This window comes from Salmo salar, chromosome ssa20 (genome assembly GCF_905237065.1).
Source record: "Salmo salar chromosome ssa20, Ssal_v3.1, whole genome shotgun sequence".
NCBI classification, from domain to species: domain Eukaryota; kingdom Metazoa; phylum Chordata; class Actinopteri; order Salmoniformes; family Salmonidae; genus Salmo; species Salmo salar.
The window spans coordinates 31135752-31159161 of NC_059461.1; the positions used below are offsets into that span (position 1 = coordinate 31135752).

Here is a 23410-nt window from a genome sequence, read left to right on the forward strand (position 1 = left end):
AGAGACCTTCACCAGACAGACCCTCAGGACTGATCCTGGAACAGTTCTGGTAGAGTGAAGTCTTGTCATGGAGAAGTCTGGCCTGGTTACAGACCTATATGTGCTTTTACAAACTCCCCTGACTTGTCATGTCATAGGAGTAGCTAGGCTGCTAGAGGATTTCTGCAGTGCAAGACAAAGACCAGTTGGATAGAACAGAAACAGGTACGTTCTGGAGATATACAGTCAGTTGTATAGTATTGATTGTATTGTCAGAACTAAAAGAAACAAGAACATCCTTGAAGTGGAGAAAACAGCTCAACACCAAACCTGATCTCAGACATTTGTTAATGACCTATGCTCCCCAAGACAGTAAGTCAGATTGCATTGTCAACTTACTCCATACACTTTGCTTGAACTATTCATCATAAGGGCCACATAACATAACAATGACATAACACTTCATGAACAGCCGGGAGGGACAGTGTCATAAGCTGAGATGAACCATTGTGACGGCCTGTGCCAGTGTTATGTAGGCCTTATGACCAAAGGGTCTTAGTAAAACCCAGAGTTAATAGTATGACAATGCAAACACATGGTATTACCACAGACATCCAAGTTCCCTCTGGGGTTACTACTAGGAGCATTGTGAGAATGATCACAGCCAGATAATGTGTGTAAACTTTATTATCCTTGAGAAAGCTTGACTTGAACAGAGAGTAATGGGTGTACACAGGTCAGATTTCAGTGTTTTCTACAAACCTCAATCCAACATTCGTACAATGTCGTGGCACAGCTCCGGATGCATGAGGCCAGATTTACCCATAAACCGTGGCGGTAGTTTTCCAGAACATTCTCACTAGACGTGCTACTTGAACAGGAAGAAAACAAACCCCAGAATGATGGCTGCTGCAAGCAATCATGCTGAAGAGTTTAATGTTTGTATTCTGCTCTTTTTGTATATTGTCTTTTTTTTTTTTTAAAGTATCATGTTTATGACTAACTACAACAATACACTATAGACAATGAATACTGTATGGTATTCCATCATACTGAACTTCTTTCCTTAAGTATCACAACATATCTTAAATTCTACAATGTTTTCTCAGTACATTAAATAACTCTGGACCACTGGCACAGGGATATATACGAGTTCTATTCCCTCTTATGTTTTTATTCTCCTTTGTGTAATATAGGAGTTTCTTCACCATTCTGTTAGTTGGTGTCAGTGGTGGGACAGTAAAAGGCTTCAAAATACATTTGTTCAGCTTTGAACACAACATAGGTAATACTTGTTATTAAATGCATAACATGGAAATTGTGCTCCTGGTTGCATTGTTACAGCATTATATGTTTGGCAGCACATGCACAGACGTCAGCATATAGCAGTTATGTTTCACATCAACTCCAGAGCTGTGGGATCGTGTACCATACATCACAGTGTTAAGTGGAGAGACCCAAACGTCCACATTGACCTGGATATTATCAGCTAGCACAAGAGCATTGGAGAGGAGAATCAATAAAAACCTTCCCAGTCTTGGTGTTGTCAACAGATCCCTACATGCTTGATAAACTACACACAGTAAGTACACCATAATCCCAATAACTAGTGTTCCGAGTCCATAGTACTGTATAGTGTTGCAGCTTCAACACATAGTACCTGTTCAGATGGACAAACAAAAACTATTGAACAGAAACGGTCGTGAAACAAGCGTTGGAGACAGTCGTGAAACAAGCGTAGGAGACAGTCGTGAAACAAGCGTAGGAGACAGTCGTGAAACAAGCGTAGGAGACAGTCGTGAAACAAGCGTAGGAGACAGTCGTGAAACAAGCGTAGGAGACAGTCGTGAAACAAGCGTAGGAGACAGTCGTGAAACAAGCGTAGGAGACAGTCGTGAAACAAGCGTAGGAGACAGTCGTGAAACAAGCGTAGGAGACAGTCGTGAAACAAGCGTAGGAGACAGTCGTGAAACAAACTTGAAAAAGTTGACACCTGTACAAGGCCTAGCTGTGCTCAGAGGGCGGGGCACTCCGTGATGAGCCCCTCACCCACTCCCTCTCTGGCTCCTCAGTAACAAAGTCTTCACTACCAGTACTCTATTATCATCTCTAGAAAAACAAATATTTAAAAAGCTGCTCTATGGTTGATACAGTCCATGGAACAGTGATAGAATATACCTGGACAGAGTGGTGTACTGTACGTTAGCTTTTATCTGTTAGCTATTTATCTGTTAGCTATTTTCTCTAGGAGCTAAGAGCTGTCGCCATGCTGTGCAGTGGTGAATGGGGGGGGCTGGTCAGGCCAGCCTAAGTAGAGGGGTCAGTTAGCCTTGCTCTAGTCCATTGGAGAGGGAGGGGGAGCAAGAGGAGGTGGGGAGTGAGAGGAGATGGGAGCAAAGTGGAGGTCTTTTCGGTTGAGAGCGTTGGGTATGGTGGTGGTGGAGTTGAGGTTTGGAGTGTCCAGAGGTGGACTAGGTGTATCTCAGAGTAGAGAGATTGTGTATCAGGGGTTTCAAGGCAGGGAATCCATAAGCAAGCTGCATCTGTAATGTATTTGATCCCCGTGATTCAGGTTGGGTAAGAGGGGTTGGGATGTGGGGTTACTGGGACCTTATGCTATACATGATCTGCAACCCAAATGGACACCTTATAGCCTATATAGTGCACTACTTCTGACTGGAGCACTATTGGCCCTGGTCAAAAGTAGTGCACAAAACAGGGAATAGGGTTCCATTTGAGATGCATGGACCGATGGTGAAGCCATAAGGGGGCTGGGTGGGGTAGAGGTGGTCTACATGTTGTAGCTGTAGGAGGGCTGGCTGGGTAGAGGTGGTCTACATGTTGTAGCTGTAGGAGGGCTGGGTGGGGTAGAGGTGGTCTACATGTTGTAGCTGCTGTAGGAGGGCTGGGTGGGGTAGAGGTGGTCTACATGTTGTAGCTGCTGTAGGAGGGCTGGGTGGGGTAGAGGCGGTCTACATGTTGTAGCTGCTGTAGGAGGGCTGGGTGGGGTAGAGGCGGTCTACATGTTGTAGCTGCTGTAGGAGGGCTGGGTGGGGTAGAGGTGGTCTACATGTTGTAGCTGCTGTAGGGGGGCTGGGTGGGGTAGAGGTGGTCTACATGTTGTAGCTGCTGTAGGAGGGCTGGGTGGGGTAGAGGTGGTCTACATGTTGTAGCTGTAGGGGGGCTGGGTGGGGTAGAGGTGGTCTACATGTTGTAGCTGTAGGAGGGCTGGGTGGGGTAGAGGTGGTCTACATGTTGTAGCTGTAGGGGGGCTGGGTGGGGTAGAGGTGGTCTACATGTTGTAGCTGTAGGAGGGCTGGGTGGGGTAGAGGTGGTCTACATGTTGTAGCTGTAGGAGGGCTGGGTGGGGTAGAGGTGGTCTACATGTTGTAGCTGTAGGAGGGCTGGGTGGGGTAGAGGTGGTCTACATGTTGTAGCTGTAGGAGGGCTGGGTGGGGTAGAGGTGGTCTACATGTTGTAGCTGTAGGGGGGCTGGGTGGGGTAGAGGTGGTCTACATGTTGTAGCTGTAGGAGGGCTGGGTGGGGTAGAGGTGGTCTACATGTTGTAGCTGTAGGGGGGCTGGGTGGGGTAGCCTGGAGCAGCGTATCCATAGCCTCCTGGATATCCTGGCTGGGGAGCCACTGGAGCGGAACCTGCCGTCAACATCAGCTGTTGACCTGTATGCACAAATACATACACACACAGTTATACATACTCACACACACACACACACACACACACACACACACACACACAGTTATACATACTCACACACACACACACAGTTATACATACTCACACACAGTTATACATACACACACACAGTTATACATACTCACACACACACACACACACAGTTATACATACTCACACACACACACACACACAGTTATAATACTCACACACAGTTATACATACACACACACAGTTATACATACACACACACACACACACACACACACACAGTTATACATACACACACACAGTTATACATACACACACACACACACACACACACACACACACACACACACACACACACAGTTATACATCACACACACACACACAGTTATACATACACACACACACACACACAGTTATACATACACACACACACACAGTTATACATACACACACACACACAGTTATACATACACACACACACACAGTTATACATACACACACACACACACACACACACACACACACACACACACACACACACACACACACAGTTATACATACTCACACACACTCACACACACACAGTTATACATACTCACACACACACACACAGTTATACATACTCACACACACACACACAGTTATACATACTCACACACACACACACACAGTTATACATACACACACACACACACACACACACAGTTATACATACACACACACACACACACACAGTTATACATACACACACACACACACACACACAGTTATACATACTACACACACACACAGTTATACATACTCACACACACACACACACAGTTATACATACACACACAGTTATACACACACACACACACACACAGTTATACATACTCACACACACACACACACACACACACAGTTATAAATACTCACACACACACAGTTATACATACTCACACACACAGTTATACATACTCACACACACACACACAGTTATACATACACACACACACACAGTTATACATACTCACACACACACACAGTTATACATACTCACACACACACACACAGTTATACATACTCACACACACACACACAGTTATACATACTCACACACACACACACAGTTATACATACTCACACACACACACACAGTTATACATACTCACACACACACACAGTTATACATACTCACACACACACACAGTTATACATACACACACACACACACACACACAGTTATACATACACACACACACACACACAGTTATACATACTCACACACACACACAGTTATACATACTCCACACACACACACACAGTTATACATACACACACACACAGTTATACATACACACACACACACACACACACACACACAGTTATACATACACACACACACACAGTTATACATACACACACACACACACACACACACACACACACACAGTTATACATACTCACACACACACACACAGTTATACATACTCACACACACACACACACAGTTATACATACTCACACACACACACACACAGTTATACATACTCACACACACACACACACAGTTATACATACTCACACACACACACACAGTTATACATACTCACACACACACACACACACACAGTTATACATACTCACACACACAGTTATACATACTCACACACACACAGTTATACATACTCACACAGTTATACATACTCACACACACACACACAGTTATACATACTCACACACACACAGTTATACATACTCACACACACACAGTTATACATACTCACACACACACACAGTTATACATACTCACACACACACAGTTATACATACTCACACACACACAGTTATACATACTCACACACACAGTTATACATACTCACACACACACAGTTATACATACTCACACACATACAGTTGTCTACATTTCATCAGTAACACACAGCCGGCTTTCTAGCATTACATTCAGATTCCCTGACTCATTCCCCACCACAGCGGATTCCTTTAACAGGCTAGAAGGAACCGGAGCAGAAGGACTGGAGACAGTTTGGGATTTTAAAAGCATCATAGACTGCACTACCGAACCTACCAAACACTATGGGGGTGGGTTCTGTGACTTTTTCCTCAGTCTTCCTTTGGCTTTCTGACTCCTCCAGTTTGTCCACCTGAGAACAGAGGGTAAGACAGGGGTCAGAGAGAGAAGCCAGTCAGTCAGTCGCCTAATGGGTGGGCTCACTAGATTAAAACAATTTTCCAACAACAACAGAAAACTACAAATCTTAAATGTTCTACAGACAGAAATTAGGACAATTTATTGGTGTTAACTTTTGTCATGAAGACAACACTACACACAATATTATACACTACACCTTTCAATGTCATACTTTATAGACTAGTATATATCTAGTATCAATCTCTACAGTGAGAAAGCCTTAGAGAAGATGTCACGCGGAATTGGAGAGAAACCTCACTACAGCTTTCCTTACAGGTGAGGAAGCGTCTTTAAAACTACTCTAAAAGCACTGTTTACAGCAGGGCTTGTGTAACTTTACTTCTTATTAGCATTTCATTGTGTCTCCTGTTGAGAAGCTCAGTCCATGCCCTGATACTGACACTGTCCACTTTTATCCAAATCTTAGAAAACACACATCTCAGTCCAGGAGCAAAACAGACAAACCTAAATCATAACTTAGCATGCTTCTACTACAGTGCACTCCTCCTTGCCTAGCAAAACGCTAGATTTCATCAACTCATCTTGAGCTGTTTATCAAAAGGTACTTTGCTTGGTTAAGAGCATGCATCTTTTTTTTTTAACTGTAAGTGGTACACTTAACTGCCATCTTATCCAAGGCTAGTTTGTGGTCATTTTGCTAAAGTAAAATGTGCAGCGATCTTCCCAGGCAATGCTTCAGAAGTGTGAGAAGCACATGGTCAAATAACGGCAAAATAAAACATAAATCAAGCAAGGTCTCTGATGTTTTCAAGAGTCAAACAGAAATGTTTAATTTACGTCATGTAATACTCTTTGTATATGTCTTAGTCAGAAATCACTCCATCTACAGTTAGTTCAAAATGCTGCAGCTCGGCTTTTAACAGGCACCAGGAAACAGAACCATACCACACCTGTTTTAGCTTTTCTACAGTGGCTTCCAGTCACTTTTACAATCGATTTTCAAATTGTATTAATCACGTTTAAGGTTAGGCTTGGTTTAGCCCAATCCTATATCTCAGATCATTTATCTCCCTACGAGCCAGGACACAGCCTGAGATCCTCTGGCAGGGCAACGTTGACCATTCCAAAGTCTAGGTTGAAAATAAAAGAACACTGGGCATTTGCCATTAGGGCCCATAGACTTTTGAATGGTCTGCCAGAGATCCGATTTGCAGATTCAGTGCCTCTTTTTAAATCCCCACTGAAGACCCTTTCATAAAGATACTTTTCATGTATGATTTATTAGCCATCTTGTTTCATTGTCCTTCCTCCGGTCTGTTTCTTTGTTAGTACTTTTATTGTATTATTTTATGATGGGAAGGACTTTGTTGCCTCTATCGAAAAGCGCTATACAAATAAAAGTATTATTAATAATAATAAATTCATGCAATTAAATAATTTTGAAGTTATTCCAAATGGCAAAGGTCATTTGGAATCTCTCACGAGTAATATCTCCAAGTGACGAAGATGTGCCTTGTCTGTACAGCCAATGAACTAAAACCAACTGAACAATTACAATGGAATAACTACAACAAACTGGCAGTGTAATGGTAAGAATTTCAGCAGCAGAGGAAAAAAAACTACAAGGGAGTACGGGCCTCCTCTTATGATTCAAATCATTAAAGTGTAGAAAGCTAGTAGGGAATATGGTGCCGTTTGGGACACACAGATAGTGTGTGGGAGAGGTGCATTTGGTTGTCTGTGGCTGTATACCTAGGGGATGCTTCTCACCATGTGGTACTGTGCACTACACTGTTACTGTACATAGCTGTTAAAGCTATATGAGAATAGTCCTACAGATCTATATCTGCAGCAGGGGTCTGCGACTCCAGTCATCCAGGAAGCGTCACTGTGTCTGCGACACTTCATCTGCTGCCCATCTAACCAGGTGAGTACAGAGGAAACCAGCAGACCCTGCAGTCCTGGAGCTGCTGACTACTAGCCTGGTCCCAGATCGGTTAGTACTATTACCAACTCCATTGCTGTCATTGTCAGGCCAATACGTGACAAGGAGTTGGTATGATAAAACAGAAAGATTGACTACTGATGTGGAGGATTATAGCACAGCACCTTCCAGAGTTGGGGACTGGAGTCACACATTTGATGACTCGAGACTTGATAGAAAATAAATATAAGTTGACTCAAGACTCGACTTTGACTGAAACTTACCGGGCCAGATTTTGTAATGTTTTGTCTGTCACTCATTTTGTGGAAGATTCTACGTGGATTATTCTACACAGCCAGAGGCAGTAGCCGCAGCGTCGCACTTGCAAAGAAAACTGCAAAAGATTGGCTAGTGAAATGTACACTCTGATTGGAGCTAGTGAACAGATTGCTGATTTGCTGAACAAATGTCAAATTGTGGGGAGAGAGGATTGCCATATTAAAGAAAATAAATATGCATCTTCAAAAATTGTTTGGTGATCAAGAATATTAATGGTTTACTTTGCAAGCTCACCAGCAATGGTGCAACAATTACTAGCATAGGTCTACTGGTCTTCTGGTAAGTAACAATTGCTTGAAATTGATAATTTACTTATGAAGCTTGCATTTGGAATTTGTTTTTAAAATGAATTATTACTGTGGTGAAGACGCACCATAGTTGCGGTCTTCACTTGCACTCTCCAAACTCCCGTAAGTGAAGTGCTTTTTCTCTTGTTGAAAATGTTTGCTTTTTCTTTCACACATTTAAATGCATAGGTCCTATGTGGTCAATCTATATTACATCTAATACCATAATAATTGCTAGCGTTTCATCATTTCATCCCTGTACAGTTTATTGCAACACGTAGACATTTCTATTTCATGTTTGATAGGCCTTTCATTTAGCCAACCATTTCTTACCCTCCGAGTGGCGTGATGTTTATTGTGCACATGAACGTTCACAAGACTCCTGAGGTACAAGTTCACTTTATTTAATTCAATGTATGGTTTCCTTCGTTCAAATTTACCAGAGTTACGTGTGTCTGTGTACTACTGCCGCGTTCAAAACAACTGGAAACTCGGAAATCTCTGACTTCGGTACATTAATGGTAAATGAGACTAATGGTGCTTTCAAGACAACTGGGAACTTGAAAAAAAGCGAGCTCCGACTCAACAGTCATCCAACTTGGGAACTCGGGACTCTATCTAGAGTTCTGACTTTCCAACCTGATATCACTAGCGTCATGATTTGACCTTGTACTTTTCAGAGTTCCCAGTTGTCTTGAAAGCACCATTAGTCTGTCATTCTGGTTGTGCGTAACGGGAGCGTGCACGCCTCAGTGCCCATAGAAATAGGTCTGTGCTCCACGCTTTGGAGTCAGAACGTTGAATAAGAGAAAATTGTTCCATGTGTGCATGGGGTTGAAATACCATTAATAATCATTATGTCTGATTAAGAGGAATGTACCAATGGATGTGGAAATTGCCTTTTACATTGTAGAACCAGTTTATTGGTTGTAATTGCCAATTGGGAAATTGTATGGTCCTAGGGGCCAAGTACGTTTATTATTTATTTGGTTTCTCAAGGCGAGGCTGTACATTCTAGCCCTCTACCTGTGTCTGTTCAGATAGGACAGGTTAAGCCTGATACAGAGGATATTTCTTTTGGGCTACAGCCCGTATATATTTGGTAAATCTAGGTATACCTTTTGTAGGATATGGCACTTTCACCATTGGATTACCAAGACCTGTAAATAAATCTACACTGAGCACGTCAACCTGCCTTGCCTTCTGCTGACGTCATGCCCTCACGACTGATACATGTCCCTACTTTACAATTACATTGACTAGTCAAAATGTGTTGTAGACAATATATATTGTCATATATATATATAATATAATATAAATAAATATATATATAATATATATATATATATATATATATATATATATATATATATATATACTGCGCAAAAAGGGAACACTTAAACAACACATCCTAGATCTGAATGAAAGAAATAATCTTATTAAATACTTTTTTCTTTACATAGTTGAATGTGCTGACAACAAAAATCACACAAAAATAATCAATGGAAATCCAATTTATCAACCCATGGAGGTCTGGATTTGGAGTCACACTCAAAATTTAAGTGGAAAACCACACTACAGGCTGATCCAACTTTGATGTAATGTCCTTAAAACAAGTCAAAATGAGGCTCAGTAGTGTGTGGCCTCCACGTGCCTGTATGACCTCCCTACAACGCCGGGGCATGCTCCTGATGAGGTGGCGGATGGTCTCCTGAGGGATCTCCTCCCAGACCTGGACTAAAGCATCCGCCAACTCCTGGACAGTCTGTGGTGCAACGTGGCGTTGGTGGATGGAGCGAGACATGATGTCCCAGATGTGCTCAACTGGAATCAGGTCTGGGGAACGGGCGGGCCAGTCCATAGCATCAATGCCTTCCTCTTGCAGGAACTGCTGACACACTCCAGCCACATGAGGTCTAGCATTGTCTTGCATTAGGAGGAACCCAGGGCCAACCGCACCAGCATATGGTCTCACAAGGGGTCTGAGGATCTCATCTCGGTACCTAATGGCAGTCAGGCTACCTCTGGCGAGCACATGGAGGGCTGTGCGGCCCCCCAAAGAAATGCCACCCCACACCATGACTGACCCACCGCCAAACCGGTCATGCTGGAGGATGTTACAGGCAGCAGAACGTTCTCCATGGCGTCTACAGACTCTGTCACGTCTGTCACGTGTGAACCTGCTTTCATCTGTGAAGAGCACAGAGCGCCAGTGGCGAATTTGCCAATCTTGGTGTTCTCTGGCAAATGCCAAACGTCCTGCACGGTGATGGGCTGTAAGCACAACCCCCACCTGTGGACGTCGGGCCCTCATACCACCCTCATGGAGTCTGTTTCTGACCGTTTGAGCAGACACATGCACATTTGTGGCCTGCTGGAGGTCATTTTGCAGGGCTCCGGCAGTGCTCCTCCTGCTCCTCCTTGCACAAAGGTGGAGGTAGCGGTCCTGCTGCTGGGTTGTTGCCCTCCTACGGCCTCCTCCACGTCTCCTGATGTACTGGCCTGTGTCCTGGTAGCGCCTCCATGCTCTGGACACTACGCTGACAGACACAGCAAACCTTCTTGCCACAGCTCGCATTGATGTGCCATCCTAGATGAGCTGCACTACCTGAGCCACTTGTGTGGGTTGTAGACTCCGTCTCATGCTACCACTAGAGTGAAAGCACCGCCAGCATTCAAAAGTGACCAAAACATCAGCCAGGAAGCATAGGAACTGAGAAGTGGTCTGTGGTCACCACCTGTAGAACCACTCCTTTATTGGGGGTGTCTTGCTAATTGCCTATAATTTCCACCTGTTGTCTATTCCATTTGCACAACAGCATGTGAAATGTATTGTCAATCAGTGTTGCTTCCTAAGTGGACAGTTTGATTTCACAGAAGTGTGATTGATTTGGAGTTACATTGTGTTGTTTAAGTGTTCCCTTTATTTTTTTGAGCAGTGTATATATATACATTTATATGTGTTTTTTACTTGACAACTTGTGACTCGACTTGGAATTGACTCGAGTCTTGACCAGTTCTACTTGTGACCCGAATAAAAGTGACTTGGTCCCACCTTTGGCACCTTCTACCATGTGTTACTGTTCTATCACACTGTTCTACCATGTGTTACTGTTCTACCACGTGTTACTGTTCTACTACCACACTGTTCTACCACGTGTCACTGTTCTACCACACTGTTCTACCACGTGTCACTGTTCTATCACACTGTTCTACCACGTGTTACTGTTCTACCACACTGTTCTACCATGTGTTACTGTTCTATCACACTGTTCTACCATGTGTTACTGTTCTATCACACTGTTCTACCATGTGTTACTGTTCAAACACACAGTTCTATCATGTGTTACTGTCCTACCACACTGTTCTACCATGTGTTACTGTTCTACCACACTGTTCTACCATGTGTTACTGTCCTACCACACTGTTCTACCATGTGTTACTGTTCTACCATGTGTTACTGTTCTACCATGTGTTACTGTTCTACCACACTGTTCTACCATGTGTTACTGTTCTACCACACTGTTCTACCATGTGTTACTGTTCTACCACACTGTTCTACCACGTGTTACTGTTCTACCACACTGTTCTACCATGTGTTACTGTTCTACCACACTGTTCGACCATGTGTTACTGTTCTACCACACTGTTCGACCATGTGTTACTGTTCTACCACACTGTTCGACCATGTGTTACTGTTCTACCATGTGTTACTGTTCTACCACACTGTTCTACCATGTGTTACTGTTCTACCACACTGTTCTACCACGTGTTACTGTTCTACCACACTGTTCTACCATGTGTTACTGTTCTACCACACTGTTCGACCATGTGTTACTGTTCTACCACACTGTTCGACCATGTGTTACTGTTCTACCACACTGTTCGACCATGTGTTACTGTTCTACCATGTGTTACTGTTCTACCACACTGTTCGACCATGTGTTACTGTTCTACCACGTGTTACTGTTCTACTACCACACTGTTCTACTACGTGTCACTGTTCTACCACACTGTTCTACCACGTGTCACTGTTCTATCACACTGTTCTACCACGTGTTACTGTTCTACCACACTGTTCTACCACGTGTCACTGTTCTATCACACTGTTCTACCACGTGTTACTGTTCTACCACACTGTTCTACCATGTGTTACTGTTCTATCACACTGTTCTACCATGTGTTACTGTTCTACCATGTGTTACTGTTCTACCATGTGTTACTGTTCAATCACACTGTTCCACCATGTTACTGTTCTACCACGTGTTACTGTTCTACCACGTGTTACTGTTCTACTACCACACTGTTCTACCACGTGTCACTGTTCTACCACACTGTTCTACCACGTGTCACTGTTCTACCACACTGTTCTACCACACTGTTCTACCACACTGTTCTACCATGTGTTACTGTTTTACCACACTGTTCTACCATGTGTTACTGTTTTACCACACTGTTCTACCATGTGTTACTGTTTTACCACACTGTTCTACCATGTGTTACTGTTCTACCACACTGTTCTACCATGTGTTACTGTTCTACCACACTGTTCTACCATGTGTTACTGTTCGACCACACTGTTCTACCATGTGTTACTGTTCGACCACACTGTTCTACCATGTGTTACTGTTCGACCACACTGTTCTACCATGTGTTACTGTTCGACCACACTGTTCTACCATGTGTTACTGTTCTACCACACTGTTCTACCATGTGTTACTGTTCTACCATGTGTTACTGTTCTACCACACTGTTCTACCATATGTTACTGTTCTACCATGTGTTACTGTTCTACCATGTGTTACTGTTCAATCACACTGTTCTACCATGTGTTACTGTTCTACCATGTGTTACTGTTCTATCACACTGTTCTACCATGTGTTACTGTTCAAACACACAGTTCTATCATGTGTTACTGTTCTACCATGTGTCACTGTTCTACCACACTGTTCTACCACGTGTTACTGTTCTACCACGTGTTACTGATCTACCACACTGTTCTACCACACTGTTATACCATGTGTTACTGTTCTACCACACTGTTCTACCATGTGTTACTGTTCTATCACACTGTTCTACCATGTGTTACTGTTCAAACACACAGTTCTATCATGTGTTACTGTTCTACCATGTGTCACTGTTCTACCACACTGTTCTACCATGTGTTAATGTTCTACCATGTGTTACTGTTCTATCACACTGTTCTACCATGTGTTACTGTTCAAACACACAGTTCTATCATGTGTTACTGTTCTACCATGTGTCACTGTTCTACCAAACTGTTCTACCACGTGTTACTGTTCTACCACGTGTTACTGTTCTACCACGTGTTACTGATCTACCACACTGTTCTACCACACTGTTATACCATGTGTTACTGTTCTACCACACTGTTCTACCATGTGTTACTGTTCTATCACACTGTTCTACCATGTGTTACTGTTCAAACACACAGTTCTATCATGTGTTACTGTCCTACCACACTGTTCTACCATGTGTTACTGTTCTACCACACTGTTCTACCATGTGTTACTGTCCTACCACACTGTTCTACCATGTGTTACTGTTCTACCATGTGTTACTGTTCTACCATGTGTTACTGTTCTACCATGTGTTACTGTTCTACCACACTGTTCTACCATGTGTTACTGTTCTACCACACTGTTCTACCACGTGTTACTGTTCTACCACACTGTTCTACCATGTGTTACTGTTCTACCATGTGTTACTGTTCTACCACACTGTTCGACCATGTGTTACTGTTCTACCATGTGTTACTGTTCTACCACACTGTTCGACCATGTGTTACTGTTCTACCATGTGTTACTGTTCTATCACACTGTTCTACCATGTGTTACTGTTCTACCATGTGTTACTGTTCTACAACACTGTTCGACCATGTGTTACTGTTCTACCATGTGTTACTGTTCTATCACACTGTTCTACCATGTGTTACTGTTCTATCACACTGTTCTACCATGTGTTACTGTTCTACCATGTGTTACTGTTCTACCACACTGTTCTACCATGTGTTACTGTTCTACCATGTGTTACTGTTCTACCATGTGTTACTGTTCTACCATGTGTTACTGTTCTACCACACTGTTCTACCATGTGTTACTGTTCTATCACACTGTTCTACCATGTGTTACTGTTCTATCACACTGTTCTACCATGTGTTACTGTTCTACCATGTGTTACTGTTCTACCACACTGTTCTACCATGTGTTACTGTTCTATCACACTGTTCTACCATGTGTTACTGTTCTATCACACTGTTCTACCATGTGTTACTGTTCTACCATGTGTTACTGTTCTACCACACTGTTCTACCATGTGTTACTGTTCTATCACACTGTTCTACCATGTGTTACTGTTCTACCACACTGTTCTACCATGTGTTACTGTTCTACCACACTGTTCTACCATGTGTTACTGTTCTACCATGTGTTACTGTTCTACCACACTGTTCGACCATGTGTTACTGTTCTACCATGTGTTACTGTTCTATCACATTGTTCTACCATGTGTTACTGTTCTACCACACTGTTCTACCATGTGTTACTGTTCTACCATGTGTTACTGTTCTATCACACTGTTCTACCATGTGTTACTGTTCTATCACACTGTTCTACCATGTGTTACTGTTCTACCATGTGTTACTGTTCTACCACACTGTTCTACCATGTGTTACTGTTCTACCACACTGTTCTACCATGTGTTACTGTTCTATCACACTGTTCTACCATGTGTTACTGTTCTACCATGTGTTACTGTTCTACCACACTGTTCGACCATGTGTTACTGTTCTACCATGTGTTACTGTTCTACCACACTGTTCTACCATGTGTTACTGTTCTATCACACTGTTCTACCATGTGTTACTGTTCTACCATGTGTTACTGTTCTACCATGTGTTACTGTTCTACCATGTGTTACTGTTCTACCACACTGTTCGACCATGTGTTACTGTTCTACCACACTGTTCTACCATGTGTTACTGTTCTATCACACTGTTCTACCATGTGTTACTGTTCTATCACACTGTTCTACCATGTGTTACTGTTCTATCACACTGTTCTACCATGTGTTACTGTTCTACCACACTGTTCTACAATGTGTTACTGTTCTACCACACTGTTCTACCATGTGTTACTGTTCTACCACACTGTTCTACCATGTGTTACTGTTCTACCATGTGTTACTGTTCTACCACACTGTTCTACCATGTGTTACTATTCTACCATGTGTTACTGTTCTACCACACTGTTCTACCACACTGTGCTACCATGTGTTACTGTTCTACCACGTGTTACTGTTTTACCATGTTACTGTTCTACCATGTGTTACTGTTTTACCACACTGTTCGACCATGTGTTACTGTTCTACCACACTGTTCGACCATGTGTTACTGTTCTACCACACTGTTCTACCATGTGTTACTGTTCTACCACACTGTTCTACCATGTGTTACTGTTCTATCACACTGTTCTACCATGTGTTACTGTTCTACCACACTGTTCTACCATGTGTTACTGTTCTACCATGTGTTACTGTTCTACCACACTGTTCTACCATGTGTTACTGTTCTACCATGTGTTACTGTTCTACCACACTGTTCTACCATGTGTTACTGTTCTATCACACTGTTCTACCATGTGTTACTGTTCTACCACACTGTTCTACCATGTGTTACTGTTCTACCACACTGTTCTACCATACAGTTCTACCATGTCTAACTGTTCTACCATGTCTTACTGTTCTACCATGTCTTACTGTTCTACCACACTGTTCGACCATGCGTTACTGTTCTACCATGTTACTGTTCTACCATGTGTTACTGTTCTACCACACTGTTCGACCATGTGTTACTGTTCTACCATGTGTTACTGTCCTACCACACTGTTCTACCATGTGTTACTGTTCTACCACACTGTTCTACCATGTGTTACTGTTCTACCACACTGTTCTACCATGTGTTACTGTTCTACCACACTGTTCTACCATGTGTTACTGTTCTACCACACTGTTCTACCACACTGTTCTACCATGTGTTACTATTCTACCATGTGTTACTGTTCTACCACACTGTTCTACCATGTGTTACTGTTCTACCACGTGTTACTGTTTTACCATGTTACTGTTCTACCATGTGTTACTGTTTTACCACACTGTTCGACCATGTGTTACTGTTCTACCACACTGTTCGACCATGTGTTACTGTTCTACCATGTGTTACTGTTCTACCACACTGTTCTACCATGTGTTACTGTTCTACCATGTGTTACTGTTCTACCACACTGTTCTACCATGTGTTACTGTTCTACCATGTGTTACTGTTCTACCACACTGTTCGACCATGTGTTACTGTTCTACCATGTGTTACTGTTCTATCACACTGTTCTACCATGTGTTACTGTTCTACCATGTGTTACTGTTCTACAACACTGTTCGACCATGTGTTACTGTTCTACCATGTGTTACTGTTCTATCACACTGTTCTACCATGTGTTACTGTTCTATCACACTGTTCTACCATGTGTTACTGTTCTACCATGTGTTACTGTTCTACCATGTGTTACTGTTCTACCATGTGTTACTGTTCTACCATGTGTTACTGTTCTACCATGTGTTACTGTTCTACCACACTGTTCTACCATGTGTTACTGTTCTATCACACTGTTCTACCATGTGTTACTGTTCTATCACACTGTTCTACCATGTGTTACTGTTCTACCATATGTTACTGTTCTACCATGTGTTACTGTTCTACCATGTGTTACTGTTCAATCACACTGTTCTACCATGTGTTACTGTTCTACCATGTGTTACTGTTCTATCACACTGTTCTACCATGTGTTACTGTTCAAACACACAGTTCTATCATGTGTTACTGTTCTACCATGTGTCACTGTTCTACCACACTGTTCTACCATGTGTTACTGTTCTACCACGTGTTACTGTTCTACCACACTGTTCTACCACACTGTTATACCATGTGTTACTGTTCTACCACACTGTTCTACCATGTGTTACTGTTCTATCACACTGTTCTACCATGTGTTACTGTTCAAACACACAGTTCTATCATGTGTTACTGTTCTACCATGTGTTACTGTTCTACCACACTGTTCTACCATGTGTTACTGTTCTACCATGTGTTACTGTTCTATCACACTGTTCTACCATGTGTTACTGTTCAAACACACAGTTCTATCATGTGTTACTGTTCTACCATGTGTCACTGTTCTACCAAACTGTTCTACCACGTGTTACTGTTCTACCACGTGTTACTGTTCTACCACGTGTTACTGATCTACCACACTGTTCTACCACACTGTTATACCATGTGTTACTGTTCTACCACACTGTTCTACCATGTGTTACTGTTCTATCACACTGTTCTACCATGTGTTACTGTTCAAACACACAGTTCTATCATGTGTTACTGTCCTACCACACTGTTCTACCATGTGTTACTGTTCTACCACACTGTTCTACCATGTGTTACTGTCCTACCACACTGTTCTACCATGTGTTACTGTTCTACCATGTGTTACTGTTCTACCATGTGTTACTGTTCTACCACACTGTTCTACCATGTGTTACTGTTCTACCACACTGTTCGACCATGTGTTACTGTTCTACCACACTGTTCGACCATGTGTTACTGTTCTACCATGTGTTACTGTTCTACCACACTGTTCGACCATGTGTTACTGTTCTACCATGTGTTACTGTTCTACCACACTGTTCTACCACACTGTTCTACCATGTGTTACTGTTCTACCACACTGTTCTACCATGTGTTACTGTTCTACCACACTGTTCTACCATGTGTTACTGTTCTATCACACTGTTCTACCATGTGTTACTGTTCTACCACACTGTTCTACCATGTGTTACTGTTCTATCACACTGTTCTACCATGTGTTACTGTTCTACCATGTGTTACTGTTCTACCATGTGTTACTGTTCTACCACACTTTTCTACCATGTGTTACTGTTCTACCACGTGTTACTGTTCTACCATGTGTTACTGTTCTACTACCACACTGTTCTACCACACTGTTCTACCAGTACTGTTCTACCACACTGTTCTACCATGTGTTACTGTTCTACCACACTGTTCTACCATGTGTTACTGTTTTACCACACTGTTCTACCATGTGTTACTGTTCTACCACACTGTTCTACCATGTGTTACTGTTCTACCACACTGTTCTACCATGTGTTACTGTTCTACCACACTGTTCTACCATGTGTTACTGTTCTACCACACTGTTCTACCATGTGTTACTGTTCTACCACACTGTTCTACCATGTGTTACTGTTCTACCACACTGTTCTACCATGTGTTACTGTTCTACCACACTGTTCTACCATGTGTTACTGTTCTACCACACTGTTCTACCATGTGTTACTGTTCTACCATGTGTTACTGTTCTACCACACTGTTCTACCATGTGTTACTGTTCTACCATGTGTTACTGTTCTACCATGTGTTACTGTTCTATCACACTGTTCTACCATGTGTTACTGTTCTACCATGTGTTACTGTTCTATCACACTGTTCTACCATGTGTTACTGTTCTACCACACTGTTCTACCATGTGTTACTGTTCTACCATGTGTTACTGTTCTACCACACTGTTCTACCATGTGTTACTGTTCTACCACGTGTTACTGTTCTACCACACTGTTCTACCACACTGTTCTACCATGTGTTACTGTTCTACCACACTGTTCTACCATGTGTTACTGTTCTACCACACTGTTCTACCATGTGTTACTGTTCTAACACACTGTTCTATCATGTGTTACTGTTCTACCATGTGTCACTGTTCTACCACACTGTTCTACCATGTGTTAATGTTCTACCATGTGTTACTGTTCTATCACACTGTTCTACCATGTGTTACTGTTCAAACACACAGTTCTATCATGTGTTACTGTTCTACCATGTGTCACTGTTCTACCACACTGTTCTACCACGTGTTACTGTTCTACCACGTGTTACTGTTCTACCACACTGTTCTACCACACTGTTCTACCACACTGTTATACCATGTGTTACTGTTCTACCACACTGTTCTACCATGTGTTACTGTTCTCACACTGTTCTACCATGTGTTACTGTTCTACCACACTGTTCTACCATGTGTTACTGTTCTACCATACTGTTCTACCATGTCTTACTGTTCTACCACACTGTTCGACCATGCGTTACTGTTTTACCATGTTACTGTTCTACCATGTGTTACTGTTCTACCATGTGTTACTGTTCTACCATGTGTTACTGTTCTACCACACTGTTCTACCATGTGTTACTGTTCTACCACACTGTTCTACCATGTGTTACTGTTCTACCACACTGTTCTACCATGTGTTACTGTTCTACCACACTGTTCTACCATGTGTTACTGTTCTACCATGTGTTACTGTTCTACCACACTGTTCGACCATGTGTTACTGTTCTACCATGTGTTACTGTTCTATCACACTGTTCTACCATGTGTTACTGTTCTACCATGTGTTACTGTTCTACCACACTGTTCTACCATGTGTTACTGTTCTACCATGTGTTACTGTTCTATCACACTGTTCTACCATGTGTTACTGTTCTACCATGTGTTACTGTTCTACCACACTGTTCTACCATGTGTTACTGTTCTACCATGTGTTACTGTTCTACCATGTGTTACTGTTCTACCATGTGTTACTGTTCTACCACACTGTTCTACCATGTGTTACTGTTCTATCACACTGTTCTACCATGTGTTACTGTTCTATCACACTGTTCTACCATGTGTTACTGTTCTATCACACTGTTCTACCATGTGTTACTGTTCTACCATGTGTTACTGTTCTACCACACTGTTCTACCATGTGTTACTGTTCTATCACACTGTTCTACCATGTGTTACTGTTCTATCACACTGTTCTACCATGTGTTACTGTTCTACCATGTGTTACTGTTCTACCACACTGTTCTACCATGTGTTACTGTTCTATCACACTGTTCTACCATGTGTTACTGTTCTACCACACTGTTCTACCATGTGTTACTGTTCTATCACACTGTTCTACCATGTGTTACTGTTCTACCATGTGTTACTGTTCTACCACACTGTTCGACCATGTGTTACTGTTCTACCATGTGTTACTGTTCTATCACATTGTTCTACCATGTGTTACTGTTCTATCACACTGTTCTACCATGTGTTACTGTTCTACCATGTGTTACTGTTCTATCACACTGTTCTACCATGTGTTACTGTTCTATCACACTGTTCTACCATGTGTTACTGTTCTACCATGTGTTACTGTTCTACCATGTGTTACTGTTCTACCACACTGTTCTACCATGTGTTACTGTTCTATCACACTGTTCTACCATGTGTTACTGTTCTACCATGTGTTACTGTTCTACCACACTGTTCTACCATGTGTTACTGTTCTACCATGTGTTACTGTTCTACCACACTGTTCTACCATGTGTTACTGTTCTACCACACTGTTCTACCATGTGTTACTGTTCTACCATGTGTTACTGTTCTACCATGTGTTACTGTTCTACCATGTGTTACTGTTCTACCATGTGTTACTGTTCTACCACACTGTTCGACCATGTGTTACTGTTCTACCACACTGTTCTACCATGTGTTACTGTTCTATCACACTGTTCTACCATGTGTTACTGTTCTATCACACTGTTCTACCATGTGTTACTGTTCTATCACACTGTTCTACCATGTGTTACTGTTCTATCACACTGTTCTACCATGTGTTACTGTTCTATCACACTGTTCTACCATGTGTTACTGTTCTACCACACTGTTCTACCATGTGTTACTGTTCTACCACACTGTTCTACCATGTGTTACTGTTCTACCATGTGTTACTGTTCTACCACACTGTTCTACCACACTGTTCTACCATGTGTTACTGTTCTACCACGTGTTACTGTTTTACCATGTTACTGTTCTACCATGTGTTACTGTTCTACCACACTGTTCGACCATGTGTTACTGTTCTACCACACTGTTCGACCATGTGTTACTGTTCTACCACACTGTTCTACCATGTGTTACTGTTCTATCACACTGTTCTACCATGTGTTACTGTTCTATCACACTGTTCTACCATGTGTTACTGTTCTACCATGTGTTACTGTTCTACCACACTGTTCTACCATGTGTTACTGTTCTACCATGTTACTGTTCTACCACACTGTTCTACCATGTGTTACTGTTCTATCACACTGTTCTACCATGTGTTACTATTCTACCACACTGTTCTACCATGTGTTACTGTTCTACCACACTGTTCTACCATACAGTTCTACCATGTCTAACTGTTCTACCATGTCTTACTGTTCTACCATGTCCTACTGTTCTACCATGTCCTACTGTTCGACCATGCGTTACTGTTCTACCATGTTACTGTTCTACCATGTGTTACTGTTCTACCACACTGTTCGACCATGTGTTACTGTTCTACCATGTGTTACTGTCCTACCACACTGTTCTACCATGTGTTACTGTTCTACCACACTGTTCTACCATGTGTTACTGTTCTACCACACTGTTCTACCATGTGTTACTGTTCTACCACACTGTTCTACCATGTGTTACTGTTCTATCACACTGTTCTACCACACTGTTCTACCATGTGTTACTATTCTACCATGTGTTACTGTTCTACCACACTGTTCTACCATGTGTTACTGTTCTACCACGTGTTACTGTTTTACCATGTTACTGTTCTACCATGTGTTACTGTTTTACCACACTGTTCGACCATGTGTTACTGTTCTACCACACTGTTCTACCATGTGTTACTGTTCTACCATGTGTTACTGTTCTACCACACTGTTCTACCATGTGTTACTGTTCTACCATGTGTTACTGTTCTACCACACTGTTCTACCATGTGTTACTGTTCTACCATGTGTTACTGTTCTACCACACTGTTCGACCATGTGTTACTGTTCTACCATGTGTTACTGTTCTATCACACTGTTCTACCATGTGTTACTGTTCTACCATGTGTTACTGTTCTACCACACTGTTCTACCATGTGTTACTGTTCTACCATGTGTTACTGTTCTATCACACTGTTCTACCATGTGTTACTGTTCTATCACACTGTTCTACCATGTGTTACTGTTCTACCATGTGTTACTGTTCTACCATGTGTTACTGTTCTACCATGTGTTACTGTTCTACCATGTGTTACTGTTCTACCATGTGTTACTGTTCTACCACACTGTTCTACCATGTGTTACTGTTCTATCACACTGTTCTACCATGTGTTACTGTTCTATCACACTGTTCTACCATGTGTTACTGTTCTACCATGTGTTACTGTTCTACCATGTGTTACTGTTCTACCACACTGTTCTACCATGTGTTACTGTTCTATCACACTGTTCTACCATGTGTTACTGTTCTATCACACTGTTCTACCATGTGTTACTGTTCTACCATGTGTTACTGTTCTACCATGTGTTACTGTTCTACCACACTGTTCTACCATGTGTTACTGTTCTACCATGTGTTACTGTTCTACCACACTGTTCTACCATGTGTTACTGTTCTACCACACTGTTCTACCATGTGTTACTGTTCTATCACACTGTTCTACCATGTGTTACTGTTCTACCACACTGTTCGACCATGTGTTACTGTTCTACCATGTGTTACTGTTCTACCAGTGTTACTGTTCTACCATGTGTTACTGTTCTACCATGTCACACTGTTCTACCATGTGTTACTGTTCTACCACACTGTTCTACCATGTGTTACTGTTCTATCACACTGTTCTACCAGCACTGTTCTACCATGTGTTACTGTTCTATCACACTGTTCTACCATGTGTTACTGTTCTACCACACTGTTCTACCACACTGTTCTACCATGTGTTACTGTTCTACCACGTGTTACTGTTTTACCATGTTACTGTTCTACCATGTGTTACTGTTTTACCACACTGTTCGACCATGTGTTACTGTTCTACCACACTGTTCTACCATGTGT

The 23410-nt window shown here is 42.1% G+C and overlaps 1 protein-coding gene across 4 annotated transcripts in view; it reads right to left on the reverse strand.

The window, feature by feature from the left end:
- Positions 1-648: 648 nt before the first annotated feature.
- LOC106580423 (clathrin heavy chain 1) overlaps positions 649-23410 on the reverse strand; it is a 73236-nt gene continuing 50474 nt past the window's right edge. For all 4 annotated transcript variants that reach the window (XM_045703214.1, XM_045703215.1, XM_045703213.1 and 1 more), the window contains 2 exons: positions 5736-5811; positions 649-3657 (listed from right to left, as the gene is read on the reverse strand). In XM_045703214.1, coding sequence (XP_045559170.1) covers positions 3536-3657; positions 5736-5811 — 198 coding nt within the window. In that variant the 3' untranslated portion in view covers positions 649-3535. The remainder of the gene's footprint in view (positions 3658-5735; positions 5812-23410) is intronic.